Source organism: Populus alba, chromosome 7 (genome assembly GCF_005239225.2).
Source record: "Populus alba chromosome 7, ASM523922v2, whole genome shotgun sequence".
NCBI lineage: Eukaryota > Viridiplantae > Streptophyta > Magnoliopsida > Malpighiales > Salicaceae > Populus > Populus alba.
Genome location: NC_133290.1, coordinates 9,184,801 through 9,201,964, shown reverse-complemented (window position 1 = coordinate 9,201,964; position 17,164 = coordinate 9,184,801). Strand labels below are relative to the sequence as shown.

General features: G+C 30.8%; 1 protein-coding gene across 1 annotated transcript; it reads left to right on the top strand.

The window, feature by feature from the left end:
- The first annotated feature begins 9,282 nt into the window (after positions 1-9,282).
- On the top strand, positions 9,283-13,638 carry LOC118045577 (KRR1 small subunit processome component). Its single transcript, XM_035054243.2, has 12 exons — positions 9,283-9,555; positions 9,631-9,707; positions 9,804-9,914; positions 10,565-10,633; positions 10,890-10,946; positions 11,073-11,111; positions 11,218-11,322; positions 11,500-11,582; positions 11,683-11,764; positions 12,505-12,648; positions 12,770-12,844; positions 13,061-13,638. The coding sequence occupies exons 1-12, from the start codon at positions 9,357-9,359 to the stop codon at positions 13,169-13,171; spliced, it is 1,152 nt and encodes a 383-aa protein (XP_034910134.1). The 5' UTR covers positions 9,283-9,356; the 3' UTR covers positions 13,172-13,638.
- The last annotated feature ends 3,526 nt before the right edge of the window (positions 13,639-17,164 follow it).

Below are 17,164 nucleotides of genomic sequence, written 5' to 3'. Positions count from 1 at the left end.
CGGTGTTGCAATCAGGCTCACTTAAACTTGAGTCATGCAAGTTTAAATTTTATTATTAATATTATAAATATTACTTTTAGGTCATACATTACAACCAAACCCAAGATTCTTGGGTATGGCCTTGCAAAAAAACTCAAGATTTTTAAATTTTTGTTTTTTTTAATATTTTTATACAAAAAAAAAATGACCCACGGCATCGCGCCAGTACCAAGGCTAGTTTTCTTTGAATTGTCGTTGCGTGTTTTTCCTGGGAGTGCTATAGCCGAATTACCATGCTGTGTTCCGGGTACAATTCTAAATTAATTTTCAAAGTAAGAGAAGAATGTGAATGTATTTACTGCCATCATAAAACAATTAATTAAAATTTTGATATTATATAAACCAATAAATCATTAAAAAAGTTGTTATTGTTAACTAAATTTTAAAATAGAAAGCTTAAAAATATATGCTCATGAAAATATTTGATTTGGTAATTTGAAATGTTTTTTGCATTTTTTTTTATTTAATTATATGACAATAAAAAATAAATTTTATCACAAATACAATAGTTTAAATTTTTTAAAAAAAATATAACTATCAGTATAAATTCTCTTGTTCTCATCAATGATGCGAACCTAAAAGATTAACAATTAGAACTCACAATCAAGAATTAAAATACTCATCCAAGAAAGCTAAAATCAAATTAGAAACTCCTAATCTAATGATTTCTTGAACCAAGAACCAAAAGCAAATGGTTAAAACACCATATAAATAATAGATTTGATAAGTTCGGAAGGTTTAATAAAGAATCCAAAGAAAAAGAGCATTGATGCTATTTAATTTTTACTGATAGAAAAAATCATGTCTTTTCAATGTTATTTTATCTACATATATAATATAAAATAAAAAATAAATCATAATTAGCTAACGGACATAAATTAAATTCACATATCTAACTAACTTAAATCCAAAACTAAAAAAGACTAAAATAACTCTAATTAGCTATTAGATTTAAATTAAACTCACATAATTAACTAACTTAAATCCAAAACTAATAAGAATAGAGTACAAAGTTCAAGTTTGTATTTAATGAAATATGAAAAGGTTTAAATGAACTCCACTTACTTGGCATGCTTTCGATTCAACTTACTTTTTCCTTTCAAGTGCTTTAAAGATTTATGATCCATATGGATAACAAACTTTTTCGGCTACAAGTAATGTTGTTAAGTCTCCAAATTCTAACCAACACGTAAAGCTCTTGTCATAGGTTAGGTAGTTCAAAGCTTTCCTAATTAGCTTTTCATTAAAATAGTACATTAGTCACTTCTTCTACATTAAAACAACTTCAATATCTATCCTTAAAGCATCACACTCAATTCCAAATGTTTTAGAAAATTTAGGCAATGATAATAAAGGTACAAAATATAACATTTATTTCATCAAATTGAATGTATGCTCTTATTCATTGCCTCATTTAAAACCAATATATTTCTTAACAATTTCAGTGGGTGGTGCATCAAATGTACTAAAATCTCTAACATTTTCTCTTTACCATAAAAACTCCTATAAAAACTAGTCAAACCATAAAAACTTCTTACCTTGATAATTGACTTTGGCGTTGGTCATTCTTTGATAACCTTCACATTTTCTCCTCAGAGTAATTATGGAAATAAAAAATCATCTCTACTTCCCTCTCTCACTCTAAGTAGGTTTATGGATTATTTTCTTCCTTGAAATGAGGGGATGCATTTTAATACTCTTAAAGTTTCTATCTACACCATCATAGGCTTTAGTATTCCTTATAATCCCTTTATCACGCCAATCACTGTTATGCCTAAATATACCTATATTAACCATTCATGCTTGATCACCTTCATCCTCATCTTCATTATTTGCATTGCATGTAACACAAAGAACGTGTTCTCATTTTCCTATTTTGATATTGACTCGCATTTGGAAGACATAATCAAGAGTTATAAAAGATGCTTTTCATAAACCCTACACACTCTCTTACATGTTTACATTAAAAAATATATCACTTCATCCGTGTTTCACTCTTGATTTAGCTTTTCTCAATGTTAATCTCATATTTTCTTACCTTTTCCACTTTTAACTTCTCGTTTTTAATTCATTACTAAACTAAACAAAGTCAATCAAAAATAAAATATGATGCAGTGTTCAAATCACAGAATTCAAAGGAAGATAAAAAAACAAACGAACAAGAAACGACAAACAACAAACATGATGTAGTGTTGACATCTCTGCTATGTTGCCAATGTTAGTCGTGATGAGGAACCCCCTTCGTATGATATTGCTATGGCCGATCTTAAGTGGCAGGAAGCTATGAATTCTGAGCTTCAAGCTTTTATTGACAATCAGACATGGAGTCTTGTTCCTTTGCCCCTTGGCAAATGCTTGATTAGTTGTAAATGAATGTATTGCACCAAGTGCAAGGTTGATGAGTCTGTTGAGCACTATAAGGCTCGCCTTGTCGCTCGGGGTTTTACACAGACTGCTGGAATTGATTATCATGATACTTTTTTTCCCTACTGCAAAAATGGTCATTGTCCACTAACTCCTTGCTATTGCTGCCAGTATGAACTAGCCTTTACATCAATTGGACGTCAATAATGCTTTTTTAAATGATGATTTGTTGGAAGAAATCTATGTCTCCTCCTCCTGGTCTTTGGCGACAGGGGGAGAACATTGTGTGTCGCCTTCACAAATCGTTGTATGCCTTAAACAAGCCTCTTGACAGTGGTTTTCTAAGTTCACAGAAGTTGTTCTTGCTGTTGGTTTCTTACAGTAAAAAACTGACTATTCCTTGTTCATAAAAAAAGACGATACATCTCTCACTATCCTATTGATCTATGTGGATGACATTTTGATAACTAGAAACAACATTGAATCCATCAAAGCTTTAAAGCATTTTCTTCATACTCATTTTCGCATCAAAGACATTGGTGATTTGAAATTCTTTTTATGCATTGAAATAGCTCGTTTCAAGAAAGGCATTTACATTTTCCAGTGCAAATATACTTTGGAAATTATCAAAGACAGTGGATACTTGGGTGCTAAGCCGATTGAATTTCCTATGAAAGAATGCAGACTTTCAAATAATGGAGAATTGCTCAAAGATCCTTGTGCATACCAGCGTCTAGTTGGTCAATTGATTTACTTACTAGACCTGATATCACATATTCAGTTCACATTCTCAGTCGATTCATGCATGAACCACGTTAACCTCACATGATTGCTGCTCTTCGAGTTATTCACTATTTAAAATCAACTCCTGGTCAAGATTTGCTTCTTCATTCCAATAACCTATTACACTTAAGGGCATTTTGTGACTCTGATTGGGCTGGTTGTCCTATCACTCGCCGTTCCACCACTGGGTATTGTGTATTTATTGGAAATTCCTTAATTTCATGAAGAACCAAGAGGCAAAAGAAAATTTCTTTATCAAGTGCGGAAGCTGAATACAGAGCATGGCAGGTACATATTGTGAGCTTACTTGGTTAAGACATTTATTAACAGTTCTGATCATGTTGGTTTTAGATCCTGTTACTCTTCCTTATGATAATCAAGCTGCCTTACACATTACAAAAAAATCATATGTTTCATGAAAGATCTTTGCATATTGAAATGGATTGCCACTTTATTTGGGACAAAATTTTATGAGATGAAGTTGTTTCTCGATATGTGATTTCTTCACAACAATTAACAGATGTGTTTACAAAAGCTTTGGGAAAAGAGAAGTTTAAGCAGCTCATGTGCAAGTTGGGAGTTATTGATACTCACTCTCCAACTTGAGGGGAAGTGTTTGAAATTATATTGACAGTGTTTTGATATAAATATGAAAGCTATATCTTGATATAATTAAAAAAGATACGATAGAATAATTTGTATCAATCTGCATTCAATTAGTTGTCATTCCTTATCAGTCTCTGATTTATAAAAGAACCCTGATGTATCATGTATATATGTTGAACATAATCAATACAACAAAGTATTCCGCTTAAATAGCCTTTCTTACACTTGTTCCTTTAATTTTGTTTTTTACAGTAACAAAAAAATCCTTCCATATAAAATTAACATATTATTCAATCCTGAGACAATTCTCGACATCTTGGGCATGCGATAATATGCAACCCTAAGAGAGTAGAAAAACTGAGTGCAACAATAACAAAAACTTTCAAGAACCAAATTGAAAGAAAAACAAAAACTGGACGATCAAATTGAAATAAAAAAATAATTTACGAGATTGAGGAAGAAAATTTACATATTATATAGTCTTAAGAATAATGATTTAAAGAAACAACAAAATTGGATGACCAAATTGAAATAAAAAAAATTAAGAGATTAAGGAAGAAAATTTACATGTTATAAGTGTTAAATAATGATTTATGGGGAGGATGAACAATAAAAACAAAGTAAAACCCTATTTTCTTTTAGTTTCTTTGTGAATTATAACATTTTCGAAGAAGGTCTCATCATTTGATGTGATTTTAGCTTTTAGTTTAGTTTTTTTTTTTTTTTTCTCGTAAAAGTTTTTTATATGAAATAAAAGAGAAGGTGCGTTTTCTAATATAACATGAAATGAAATTTAGCAGGTAACATTTTAAACTAGCTTGAAAATGTCATTTACTGTTGAACAATTTTTTTTTATTAAGAAGTTAAATGGATTTTCATGACTTCTAAATAGAATTTAAAAGAGCATTTAAAAACTCGGGGAAAATACTTTGCTTGTGTGTGGACAAGAAGAACACTAGGAAACAAAAAGGTAAAGAAAAAACTGGACTGGTGTGGGGATTAATTGGAATCTGAGCTGGATCTGACTTTTGATTTCATTATCATACATTGAATGTGAATGAGCCGACTTAAAAGCTACCAAACTTTCTCACGGAAATAGGCCATGGGCCCGAATAAAAGAGAAGTGGGTCAAACTTAAGCATAGTTGGGCTATATAAAAATTATGCGAATTTAAAAAAAAAAAAAATACAGAAGCTAGGTTTGTTTGTTTTATCTAAAATTCACATATATTTTTGTTTATTTCTAAAAATATTTTTCTATTTTTGTAAAATATTTTACAGACAAGATTCAAACTTTATAAATAACATAGTTGGACCTTGTTCCTTTCAAACAAAACATTAAAAATATTTTATGAGGAAACATTTTATATGTAAAATATTTTTATTTGTAAAACACTTTACATAAAACAAATGAACTCTTAGTAATTGATCTAGAGAAAATTTAGAATAAATCATGAATTTTTAAAATAATTGATTTTCATAATTATCAAAAATTAAAATACTTGATTTTCATAGTTTCCATTATATATCTCTTATCTATTACATGTGCATTTGATAAGATATAGATTTTAACTTTCAATTGTGTTTCTAATATTTTTCAGCATTCATTGTGAAAAAAGAAGCTGCCATCATTATTTTCATTTTTTACGTGCTAGGAATAAAAAAATATATTGATAAATACCTTAGAAAACACACTTATTATCATAATCAAAATGTAAGAAATTACGATTAATCATTGTTTTTTTAAAGAAAGAGTACTCATTGTTTTTTTTAGATATGACTCCATTTGTGTATAACTAACAAAACATTGCAATTTATAAAAATAAAATTTAACAAGTACAATGAAATCCTTCATATTTGATTAGATTTGTGAATGGTTGGTTATAAAAGGACCTCGTACTAGTATAAAATGATGGGACCTAGCTCATTTAGGATGTTAATAGGCCTAGGAAAGGTGGCTTAGTTGGTAAAGCATGAATTTACATGAAATGATTTGATGTTTTTTTTTTTGGTTTAAATGTAGTTATAATTATGTTTTAAAATATAATTTATATTGAAATATATTAAAATAATATTTTTTTTTAATTTTAAAAAATTATTTTTAAAATCAATGCATTAAAACACTCTAAAATATATATATAAAAAAATTAATTTTTAATAAAACAAATTAAATTTTTTGAAAATTTGAGTTGGCCTGCATGTTTAAATGGGTTTTTATGAAGATTATTTACCTTTAAAAATGGGTTTGACTTGTTTGGCCAACACAATCCTGCAAACAACTCCCTTTATTGGGCTTTAGTCTTTTGTCCCTTCAATTTGCCCCATGTCTAAGATGTTTCTAAGAATATCAAAGATTTTTTAGTGCTGACACCGGTTCTGATATTGTTTCTGAAAAAGGCTATTATAGTTGTGTTTTTTGGTGATTTGGTATGTGGGAATTCAAGGGAGGTGGATACAAGGAAGTAGTTGAAGTGTTGATGTCTCTTGGCTTGGATTGTGTTTGATTAGTGTTCCAGGATAGAAAAATATATACAAAAAATATAAAAATATGTTTTGTTGAAGAGATAGAGAAAGACATAAAAATAAATTTATCTTTGAGATAATTTTAAAGTAAATTTTTATCATTTTAAAACACAAAGGACATAAAAAAACAAGTCTCCATAAATAATGTATATTATTTTTTATTTCTAAAATTTTTGTAAAAAAAATTTAATTCCAAATTTATCTATCTTGTTTCAAGTAAATAACCCTAATTGCTTTGAGTTAAAAAGCAGCATCCGTCTGCTTCTCTTATCAATTTAGATTAGATACATCCCTCTCTTCTTGATGTTTTTTAACCAATTTCTTAAATATCTTTCTAATAATAAATATTCTTGCATTCACAAATTAAGTGTAGCTGCCAATCAAGAGGTTGAAGGTTAGTATTCAAAACTGTTTTCTTTTTATTTTATAAATAACAAGATGCATGTCCACGCGCTGCCGCAGGCTTATAAAATAAATATATTTAATAGTGTTATAATTGTGAACCAACGCTAGATAAATAATAGAAACTAAAAATATGATAGAGCTAATATTTTATGATAGGAAAAAAAGTTGTGTTGGTGATCAAAACTTAAAGATTGAACAAAATGATTTGTAGCAATCCATAATGTTTTGGGAGGAAAGATACATTGCTTTCACCATATGATTTAGCTTTTCTGTTAATAAAAAGCAAAAAAAATTACAAAGCTAAATTTTTTACCAACTTAATATTAAAAAAAACCAACAAAGATAATTTTGGAAGGAAAAAAACCTATAAGAAAAAAGTTGTAGCAATTGATAATGTTTTATGAGGAAAACTACAGTGCTTTCCCCAATAAAATAAAATAAAAAACCATTTAGATAAATAGTGTAGCAATCCTTAGTGTTTTGTGAGAAAAACTATAACGCTTTCCCTATATGATTTAACTTTATTGTAATTATAATTCTTAACCAACTTAATATTTTTAAAAAATGGACAAAGATAATTTTGGAAAAAATAGTAAAAAAATCATATGGGAAAACACTGCAATAATTCACAGTGTTTTAAAGAAAAAAAATTATAAATCTAAATTCTTAATCGGCTCAATATTAAAAAAATATTAAATCGACAAAGACAATTTTAGAAAAAAAAAATATTAAAAGAAAACACAAAAAAAGGAAAAAATCATGTTGGAAACACTATAGCAATTCACGGTGTTTTGTAATGAAAGCTACAATGTTTTCCCACATGATTTAACATTATTTATAGTAACTTTTAATAGTAATTTTAAACAATGTTTTGTGAGGAAAGTTACAGTGCTTTCCCCACATGATTAAGCTTTATTACAAAGTTAAATTCTAACCAACTCGATATTAAAAAAAATAAAATCGTCGAAGATAATTTAAAAAAAAATATTACAAAAAAGAAAAACACAAAAGAAACCAGAAAAAACCATGTGAGGAAAAATTGTATCAATTCATAGTGTTTTGTGAGGAAAAACTTGTATTTATTTGTAATTGCAATTATTAACCAGCTTAATATTTAAAAAATAAAACTGACAAAGACAATTTTAGAAAAAAAACATAACAAAACAGAAAAAAACAACATGAGAAAAAACACTGTAGCAATCCACAGTAATTTGCGAGGAAAGTTACAGTGTTTTCCTCACATATTATAATTGTAATTTTTAACCAGCTCAATATTAAAAAAAAAAAATAAAAAAAAGATAATTTTGGAAAAAATAAAAACAAAAACAAAGAAAACCATATGGAGAAACACTGTAGCATTCAACAATGTTTTAAAGAAAAAAAATTACAAAACTAAATTCTTAATCAACTCAATATAAAAAAAAAAATTAACAAATATAATTTTAAAAAAATAAAAAAATAAAATAGAAAAACTAATTGGAAAAACACTGTATCAATTCATAGTATTTTAAAGGAAAAAAATTACAAAGCAGAATTTTCCAGTTTAAAAAGTAAAATCAATAAAAAAAACATTTTAAAAAAAATTAAATGGAAAAAAAAAAAAAGCAAAGTTGGGAAAAAAAAAAAAGGAAAGCAGTTTTTTTTTAAAAAAAAAGACAAAAAAAAAAAAAAAAAAGAGGGAAAGTTAAAAAAAAATGAAAAAATACAAAAAAAAAAATAGAGAAAAACACTGTGGATTACTGTTGTAATCCACAGTGAATTGTGTGTGGGGGAACAGTGATTCCCACACACCATTTAGAGATTGTATAATGTGAGATTGACGATTAATTGGTCTTTTATGTGGGAAAAAGGAGGATAAATTTTTTTTTTTGTCCTTTTTACAGGGGGAATAAGATGGAGGCTATGATTTTTTCATCAAATGGTGCCTCCTTCATATTTTTTTTTATTGCAAGATTCTTTTAGTATTTATAGATATAAATTTATGTCATTTTCTATTTTTATATTTTTAATCCTTCTGTTCATTCTACTTTTTATTTTTGTATTTTTTTTAAATAACAACATCAACATCAATTTAATAAAAAAAGTTAATCAAGGATTTTAGAATGAACGCATTAATAGCTGAACATGTTAAAAATATATCTTTTATACTTTTTAAAAAGATATTAACAATTATGAAAATACCACAAGATCAAATATCTTAATACATATATCAATCTTAGTTTCTGAACTCAATCTTTAGATTTGAATTAATAATTTTATTATTATTTTTATTATATATTACTCTCAATTTATTTTATAATACACATAATAGTTTTTTAATTTAAAATTAAAATTTTTATTTATGATAAAAAATATTAACAATATATATATATATATATATATATATTTTTTTTTTTTTAAAAAAAACTTGCTTCATCACGTAGCAGCGGAGCAAGGGCATGCTACTAGTTTGGATCTAACGTGTTATCTAGAAGTATCCTAATTCCTAATGCTAAGAGATTTTGGACCGGGCCCAATAAGAAATAAACGTCCTCCATCCCTCGCACATATAAAAAATCCAAATCCTTCGAAGTTGAAACAGGGACGTTTTGCAGAAACTATCTAAGCTAGGGTTTCAGCCTCCACCATCTAAAAACAATGGAGGCAGACGGAGCAGAAAACACAGATATATCAAACACAAAGAAACCAAAACACAAAGGAAAACATGATAAGCCAAAACCATGGGATGAAGACCCTAATATTGACCGTTGGAAGATTGAAAAATTTGACCCGTCCTGGAATCAAGGTGGAATGCTCGATGTCAGCTCTTTCTCGACTCTTTTCCCTAAATATCGCGGTAAGTTATGTTCCTCTGCTTCAACCCCAACTAAATTTAATTTGCGCTAAATTAATTTTTTAATTTAATTGGCAGAGAAGTACTTGACGGACGCATGGCCGATGGTGAAATCTGCGTTAAAAGAGTTTGGCATTGATTGCGAACTTAATAAGGTTAGTTTTTTTGTTCTTTTAGTTTATTGTAATGGTTCTGTCGAAATTTATTTTGCTCTTTAATGATTTTATGTTTTTTTCTTGTTTGGCGGTTAGAATGAGGGGTCAATGACGGTTAAAACTACGATAAAGACCAGGGATCCTTATATTATTGTTAAAGCTAGGGATCTTATTAAGCTTTTATCGAGAAGTGTCCCTGCTCCTCAGGTAAGATGAGCTATTTTTTGTTTGGTTTTACAGTATGGTTATCTATAGTTGTGACTGTGCTGTCCTTTGTTGTTTTGAGGGCTTTTGTTAGTGCAAATGGTGGATTTAAATGGCATGAACTATCTGTGCTGGAATGTTTTTATCAAAACTAAGCAATATAATCAGAAGTGGTTCACTCTATGAAGATATATGAACTTTTTTTTTTTTTTTTGAAGCCTGTATAGACTTTGAAATCTCAAATTACAGTTGCCCAAGCCGAAACTGCTTTTGCAGCTCAACCCATCTGGATAAGCTAGGCGAATAAGCTCAAAGTACCAAAAAGAGTTTTTTTCTTTGTATTTGTGTATTGCCTTCATTGATTCTATTTTTATGTTTATTTCAGTTTAGTTTAGTTAGTATAAAAAAAAGAACAGAAAGGTTTAATGTTTTTGGTTCACATCCAACCAAAAAATTTGCTTACAGGGTAGTGGTTGTGCCCCTGCTGACGTGTCTCCTGTTCTGACTATATATTACATGTGGGCTGGGCTACTAAAAACATATATACTATTGTTTTACGGGGTTAGGCTGAATCTATATGATGCATATATCTCATTTGGGATAGTTTTATATTGGTTTTACAACAGTGATTATTTTAATTTTTTATTTTACAGGCGATCAAAATTTTGAATGATGATATGAGTTGCGACATCATCAAGATCGGCAACATGATTCGTAATAAGGTAGGTGCTTAAATTATTCCATATAATTGATAACATGTAATTATTATGTGTTGTATGGTACATGTTAAATGTCTTAAGCTGTGTATCATTTTCTGGTAACTAAATCTTTTTATAAAATCTTAAAATAGAAAGAATATGAAAAAATTCCTTACTGCTAAACATTTGACATCAGAACTATATCTGTTGATCAATATTTGCCAATAATCCTGTATTCAAGAGTTCAGGAGCAATTTCAACTTTCTATTATTATTTGCAGGAACGATTTGTTAAAAGAAGACAAAACCTTGTGGGCCCGAATTCATCAACCTTGAAGGTGTGTGCTGTTTATTTGCTTTAGAATTTTTTTATAAGTTCCCAACCCTCTTCCCCTGAAAATAAAAAAACCAGCAAAAGGCGGATCTTGTATTCACTGACTTGTCATTATTTTATATTGGTGCAGGCACTAGAATTATTGACAGGCTGCTATATTCTAGTTCAGGTGATAATTATTGCTTGTAATTTGATAGCCAAATAATTTTTTTCCTGTTATCGAAAAAGTATAGCACCATGAATAGAATTATTTATGTTTTTCTTTGATTGATTAGGGAAACACTGTTGCTGCTATGGGCTCATTTAAAGGTTTAAAACAAGTCAGGAGAATTGTTGAAGACTGCATACAAAATAAAATGCACCCTGTATACCATATAAAGGTGCGAACAACTTGCATTGCATGCTATATATAATTGTTGTTTTTTTCATGATTTCTTTCTACCATAGATGTTTTTTCTTGTATTCCTGTTTGCATGGAGTTTTTCACTTGAAAAATCTATCAACATACCCTCTGTCGATAACCTTTAATCACCTCTTGTTGTCCTTGTGATGTGTAGATTCTTATGATGAAGAAAGAACTTGAAAAAGATCCTGCTCTTAAAAATGAGAACTGGGACAGGTTCCTTCCTAAATATAAGAAGTATGTACCATCAAATGATCTTTTCTAATCCCACATATTTCAGTCACTCTTGCCTTCTATCTTCTTAGTTTTTGTTGCTGAATTACATGGATAATTTCAGGAAGACCGTGAAACAAAAGAAGGTTAAGAGTAAAAAGAAGAAACAAGACACGCCATTCCCTCCTCCTCAACAACCTAGCATGGTGAGACCACTGCTCTGTCTTCCAATATATATTTTTGTATGCATGGTTTATTTATTTTCAAGGAAACAAATAGATTTTGCTGAATAGAAAACTTAAACAGGCAAAGAGACCAACAAACTTCACATTTTCCTTTTCCTTTTTATTTTCTAAGACTTTTCTTTCAAAAAAATTCCTTTTTGTATTTTGTTTGATGCTCTAAAGTGCTATCTTGCTTAAGGACCACTGGATAACTTTTCTTTTGTAATTGACTCGGTATTGGCAACTACTCAATACTTATTTTATATTGGTAATGGTAACTATGCGAGGAATGCTGATTACATGAGGTAGTCGTTTACCTTGTTTACTGCAATGTTCTGGAATCAATTTCCTTGTGAATGCTTTTCTCTCTCGCTCTTTGTTTCAAATTACCCTTTTTGTTTTTCTTCTCCTTTTCAACTTTTTATTTTCCTGCAATTGTGTCTTGTGGGAGATTAAATAAAAAATCTTGCCACAAGGTTGCTTAATTCTTTGTCGGGGAATATAGTTTGGTTATTCAAGCCACCAGTTCTGTTACTAATCTAATGGTTGAATTCGACAAGCACAATTGCTGGAAGGTGTCATATTTTGAATTTGTTTGCATTAATTCATGCTTGCACACAGATGTTAATACCAGAAGCTTAGTCTTTTTCTTTGACTTTTAGTTAGTCCTTCTCAGAATAACTAATATCCATTTGGCATGCTATGTAATGTTGTACCTGCAGGAAGATATACAACTGGAGACGGGAGAATACTTTTTAAGTGACAAGAAGAAACAAGCAAAGAAGTGGCATGAAAAACAAGAGAAGCAATTAGAAAAAACAACTGAAAACAAAAGAAAAAGAGAAGCTGCCTTTGTTCCTCCCAAGGTTCGTATCTGAAGCTCTTTCTGCTGGTTATACCTATCTGATAAGCATCTTATCTTTTTTCCTTTCTTTTTTTCTCTCTATACTGTATGTAACCTTCGTGGAATGCGTGTGACAATCACAGGAACTCATAAAGGAGGATCCTAGCACATATGCAGATAATAACAACGATGTGGCTGCCATGGCCATGTCACTAAAGGTAATTTGTCATCATAAAATGTCAATTTCATCGTAATGCCATATGCTCTGTGTACAGAAATAAAGAAGAAGATTTGTATTGTAATCATCATGCTCTGATTTTTAGTGCTTCATGCATATTTCAGTTATAATGAAGTTATTTCACAATTCCAGAAAATGGAATGCCATGTTACTTAATGATTTTTGTTAAAATGTCTTGAATTTGGTGGTTTTGCAGAAAAAGTCCAAGGAGTTTGGGAAGCAGAAGTCTTTTGAGAATGTCAATCCAGAAGATTATATTGCCACATCTGGAGAACAACCCCGGAAAAAGAAATCCAAGCGTGATTAGGCCTAGAAGTTAATTGTATTGCATGACATTGCTGTTTTTGATATCTTTAAGCTGCATGCCTTGTTTTTCTTATGTTATGACAGTGGTATGGTCATAGAACAATGTATGTGCAGGGAACAAATGTATTCTTCAACCTGAAAGTTTAACTTTGGTTGAAATCGAAGTTCATTGATTTGTTGTGAATCGCAAGGAACTTGTACAGTTATGCCTAGGGAGGCTGTGAGAGGGAGATACTGCTGTGAAGCTTACAAGAACTTCAATGTCTGCTGGCACCCTGGAATTGAAGACTGAGCATCTTAAGCTGATGATTCGTGAAGTATTTGAGAGCCGAAAAAAAGAACAATTGACTTGTCGGCTGTCAATTTTAATTGTAGTTTATTTTCTACTCATATTCTCCTTGAAGTTGCTTAGAAGACTACAAGTAACTCGTACGCTGACAAGCTATTGCATCTTCATTTTATGTTTCACTGATTATTGGCAATCTAATCCCAAGTTTCACCCATATAAACAGAATAGATAGACATGCTAGTATGCTTGAACTCACCGATGGCTTTTAAGCATATTAAATATGATCTAAAAACAGGACCTAGCAAGCCCTTCTATGAAATGTCACGCTCTTATTGTTCCTTAATTCATTAAAGAACAGGAAATTGATCCCATGATTTAATAGGAGTCGTCCCTCTCTTCGTCTAATCCAAACACAATTTGGAAAAGATATATCCGAAGCTTATGTCTATAGATCCTATGGGCCTTGTTCCTCACATACCTCAAACCTTGTTGATCGTTTTGTTTCTTTTACTACTTTTTTCTTTTCTTTTCAATCTTTGCATTCAACAACATACAATATAGGAGAATCTTCAGGAAGTTCCAAGACAGCAACAAACAGGCCTCTTGTTGAAGAAGCCTTGGTGGATGACAACTTTACTAATTCACTCCATCCTGAAATTATGGAATTAGCTAGTTATTTACACACAGACTCTAAGTAAATATGGATTTAAGAAGCTTCCGAACCCAACATTTTTAGTTGAAACTAAATATATATGGGTCTGGAAAGCTGCTAGATCAATATTCTTGGTTTCAACTATATACTGAGTCAAACTACATATGAATTGATGAGTTGCTAGATCCAATATCCTCGAATTCAAGTATGCGGTGAGCCTAAATATATGTGGGGTTGATAGGCTGTCAGACTCAATATTCTTGGGTTCATCTACATGTTGAATCCAAGTATACATGTGTTTGACAAATTACTAGACCCATTACTTTTGTGCACGACATCTTTCTAGGTCCAAGAGGATATGAAACTGACGATCATTATAAGTCCCATGTTAGGTCACAAGACTTTGTTTATTCTTATAGCTCTTAACATAAAATGTTAAAAAGTAAAAAATAATCATCTCCCTACGTGTATAAAAATCTTCTAAAAGTCTATTATAATTTTATCTACATTAATATTGTGCAAGAGATATCTATTCCTTATTAATATTGTGTAAGATATATTTATCATTCATTAATACTATTACAAAAAAATAACACTCCAACCTTTTTATTTAAGCAATATGACAAGGTTTATAATTTTTATTTTCTAAGTATTCATATTTTAATTCTCAAAGCATTTATCCTATAAAAACAAGAATAAACATTTTTGTTCTTAGAATTTAAAACTCATTCTCTTATTTATTGCAATCCTTTACTAAATGTTATTGATTTTATCATCTGAGAGTCTTTAAACTCCATCAAAAGGGATTGTTTTGCAGGTGTTAGGTCTTCTACAACCAACCATCAATTTCATGAACTCTTGAGAAGGGAATATCGACATGAACGTGTGATTACCCACTATCTAAATGCTCAAAAACCTTATAGCTGAGCATATTGGATTTTGAAACATCATGTCTGTAGGGAACTAATAAAAAAAGCCATCAATTGTTCTCCCTAAACTAGTTTTTGACATCCCTAACCGCTATTAATGGTAGTCAATCAGATATTCCTAGGATGAGGTGCGACAATAACCTCGCTACAGTTGCTGGCATGTCTACTCCATTAAAGTTTCAACAACTCATTAACAAGGTATAAGCCCTTACTCAAGCCATATTGGTAACCTAGGGGCAACATTAGACCTTGCCACTCTAGCAAGCCTTGACACATGATGTAGCTCCCTTAGTCCCAGCTTCTCAACCATAAGCTATCTCCTTGGCTAGGAGGCAATTATATTATTTAGAGGAGGTTGGGCAAAACAACACAGAGAGCTTTTCACCCTAACAATCTCCTAGCTCCTCTAGAGGTTGTTCTTGTTGACATGAGGCTCCCAATAAGTGGTCACTCTAGGTGTGATTTCTCTGGACACGTGGGATAAAAGTTAGCTATCAATCCAACTATTCCACGCTAGAATTCTCCAACTCCTTAGAGCTTATTAGAAAACATTCGAGGAGAAAGTTGGCTGGTAAATATATTCAAGATGAAGTTTATGATCCTCATAAGATAAATGGATTACCTTTTTATCTAGACGAGTCTTACACACCCTTATCTCTAAGAAGTACATCTCCACAAAGATGACTTTGAACAACTACGATGGTTTGATAGATCCATGAGAACATGTCCAAAACATGCATAATAATCTTGAGTTGGTCATCTAAGATGGTGATATTATGTACAAGATCCTTCCTACAACCTTTAAAGGGTCAGCACAAGCCTAATATAACAACATGGAGCTAGGCTCTATCATGGGTTTTAATGATCTTTGTGCTAAACTTGTGTCAAGGTTTAACACCAGTATACTTATCAAGAGAAGCTTCACATAACTCTTTGGTATTACTTAATAAGAAGGAGAATCCATTATGACATTTGAAGAGCTTTAATAAAGAAATGCTTAAGGTAGAGAAATTTATTGAGCTAGTAGCCTTAAAGGATAAGTGAAGTGAGGTAAGGTTCTCCTTGAAAGGACTTATATGCCATAATAGATAAAAGCATATTGAAGGTAAAACAAGTTATGCAAAATCATATACGGGTAAAAAAAGCTAGTATGTTAAGGCATGAGCCTTTTTGTTTCTACTAAAGGGTTGAGGATGAGAAACCTTTCAAATAAAATCACTCTCAGTAGAGAAAATAATTATAAGAAAGGTCATAAAAAGCCAACAAGGGAGAACATGTAATACTTTAAGAGGAGATATACAATTCCCTGAATGCCACTCTCGTAAAAGTCTTTACAACCATCAAAGGGAAAGATTTTGTTCAATATCTACCTTTTATGATGTTGCCTCCACACACATGCATCTCCAAGAAGTTTTGTTTTTTCCATAAGGATAAAAGACATGACACAAAAGATTGCTTCATGTTGAAAAAAAAGATTGAAAGGCTGATGACAACAGTTATTTGAAGCAGCTTGTTAAAGGACATGCTTATATGAACGAGACAAAGAAGAGCCCAACCAATCTGCCCAAGCCCTACCTAAGATCAATGTGATTTTAGAGGGCACCTCAGTTAGAGGAGATACTTCTAGTGGAAAAAAGAAGAATTGAAAACAGGTCCTGACAACTGTTTATCAGTAGAACCTATATCACGAGCCTATCACTTTCACTCTAGAAGATAAAGAGGGGGTGACTTACTCCTATGAGAAAGCACTGTTGATTTTTATGGTTCTAGCTAATCATTGAGTCCACGGGGTGTTGGTGGATGATAGGAACTTAGTTAACATCCTGTCCAAAGATGTGATGTCCTAGATAAGGATAGATCCTTTAAGGATGACTCTTGTAAAGGCTCTTTTGATTTGGATTGAAGGGCTAGGAGTTCTAATGAAGGGTGCCTTAAAGATTTCAGTCACAATTGACACTTACCCTAAGTGTCTTACTCTTCAACAAACCCTTATGGTGATAAATATGGTTCTAACCTACAACATCATAATAGAAAGATCATTTTTGCGCAAAATCAATGCAGTCATAAATACATGATATTTGGTCTTGAAGTTCTCTACTCAGAAGGGAATGACTATTGTAAAAT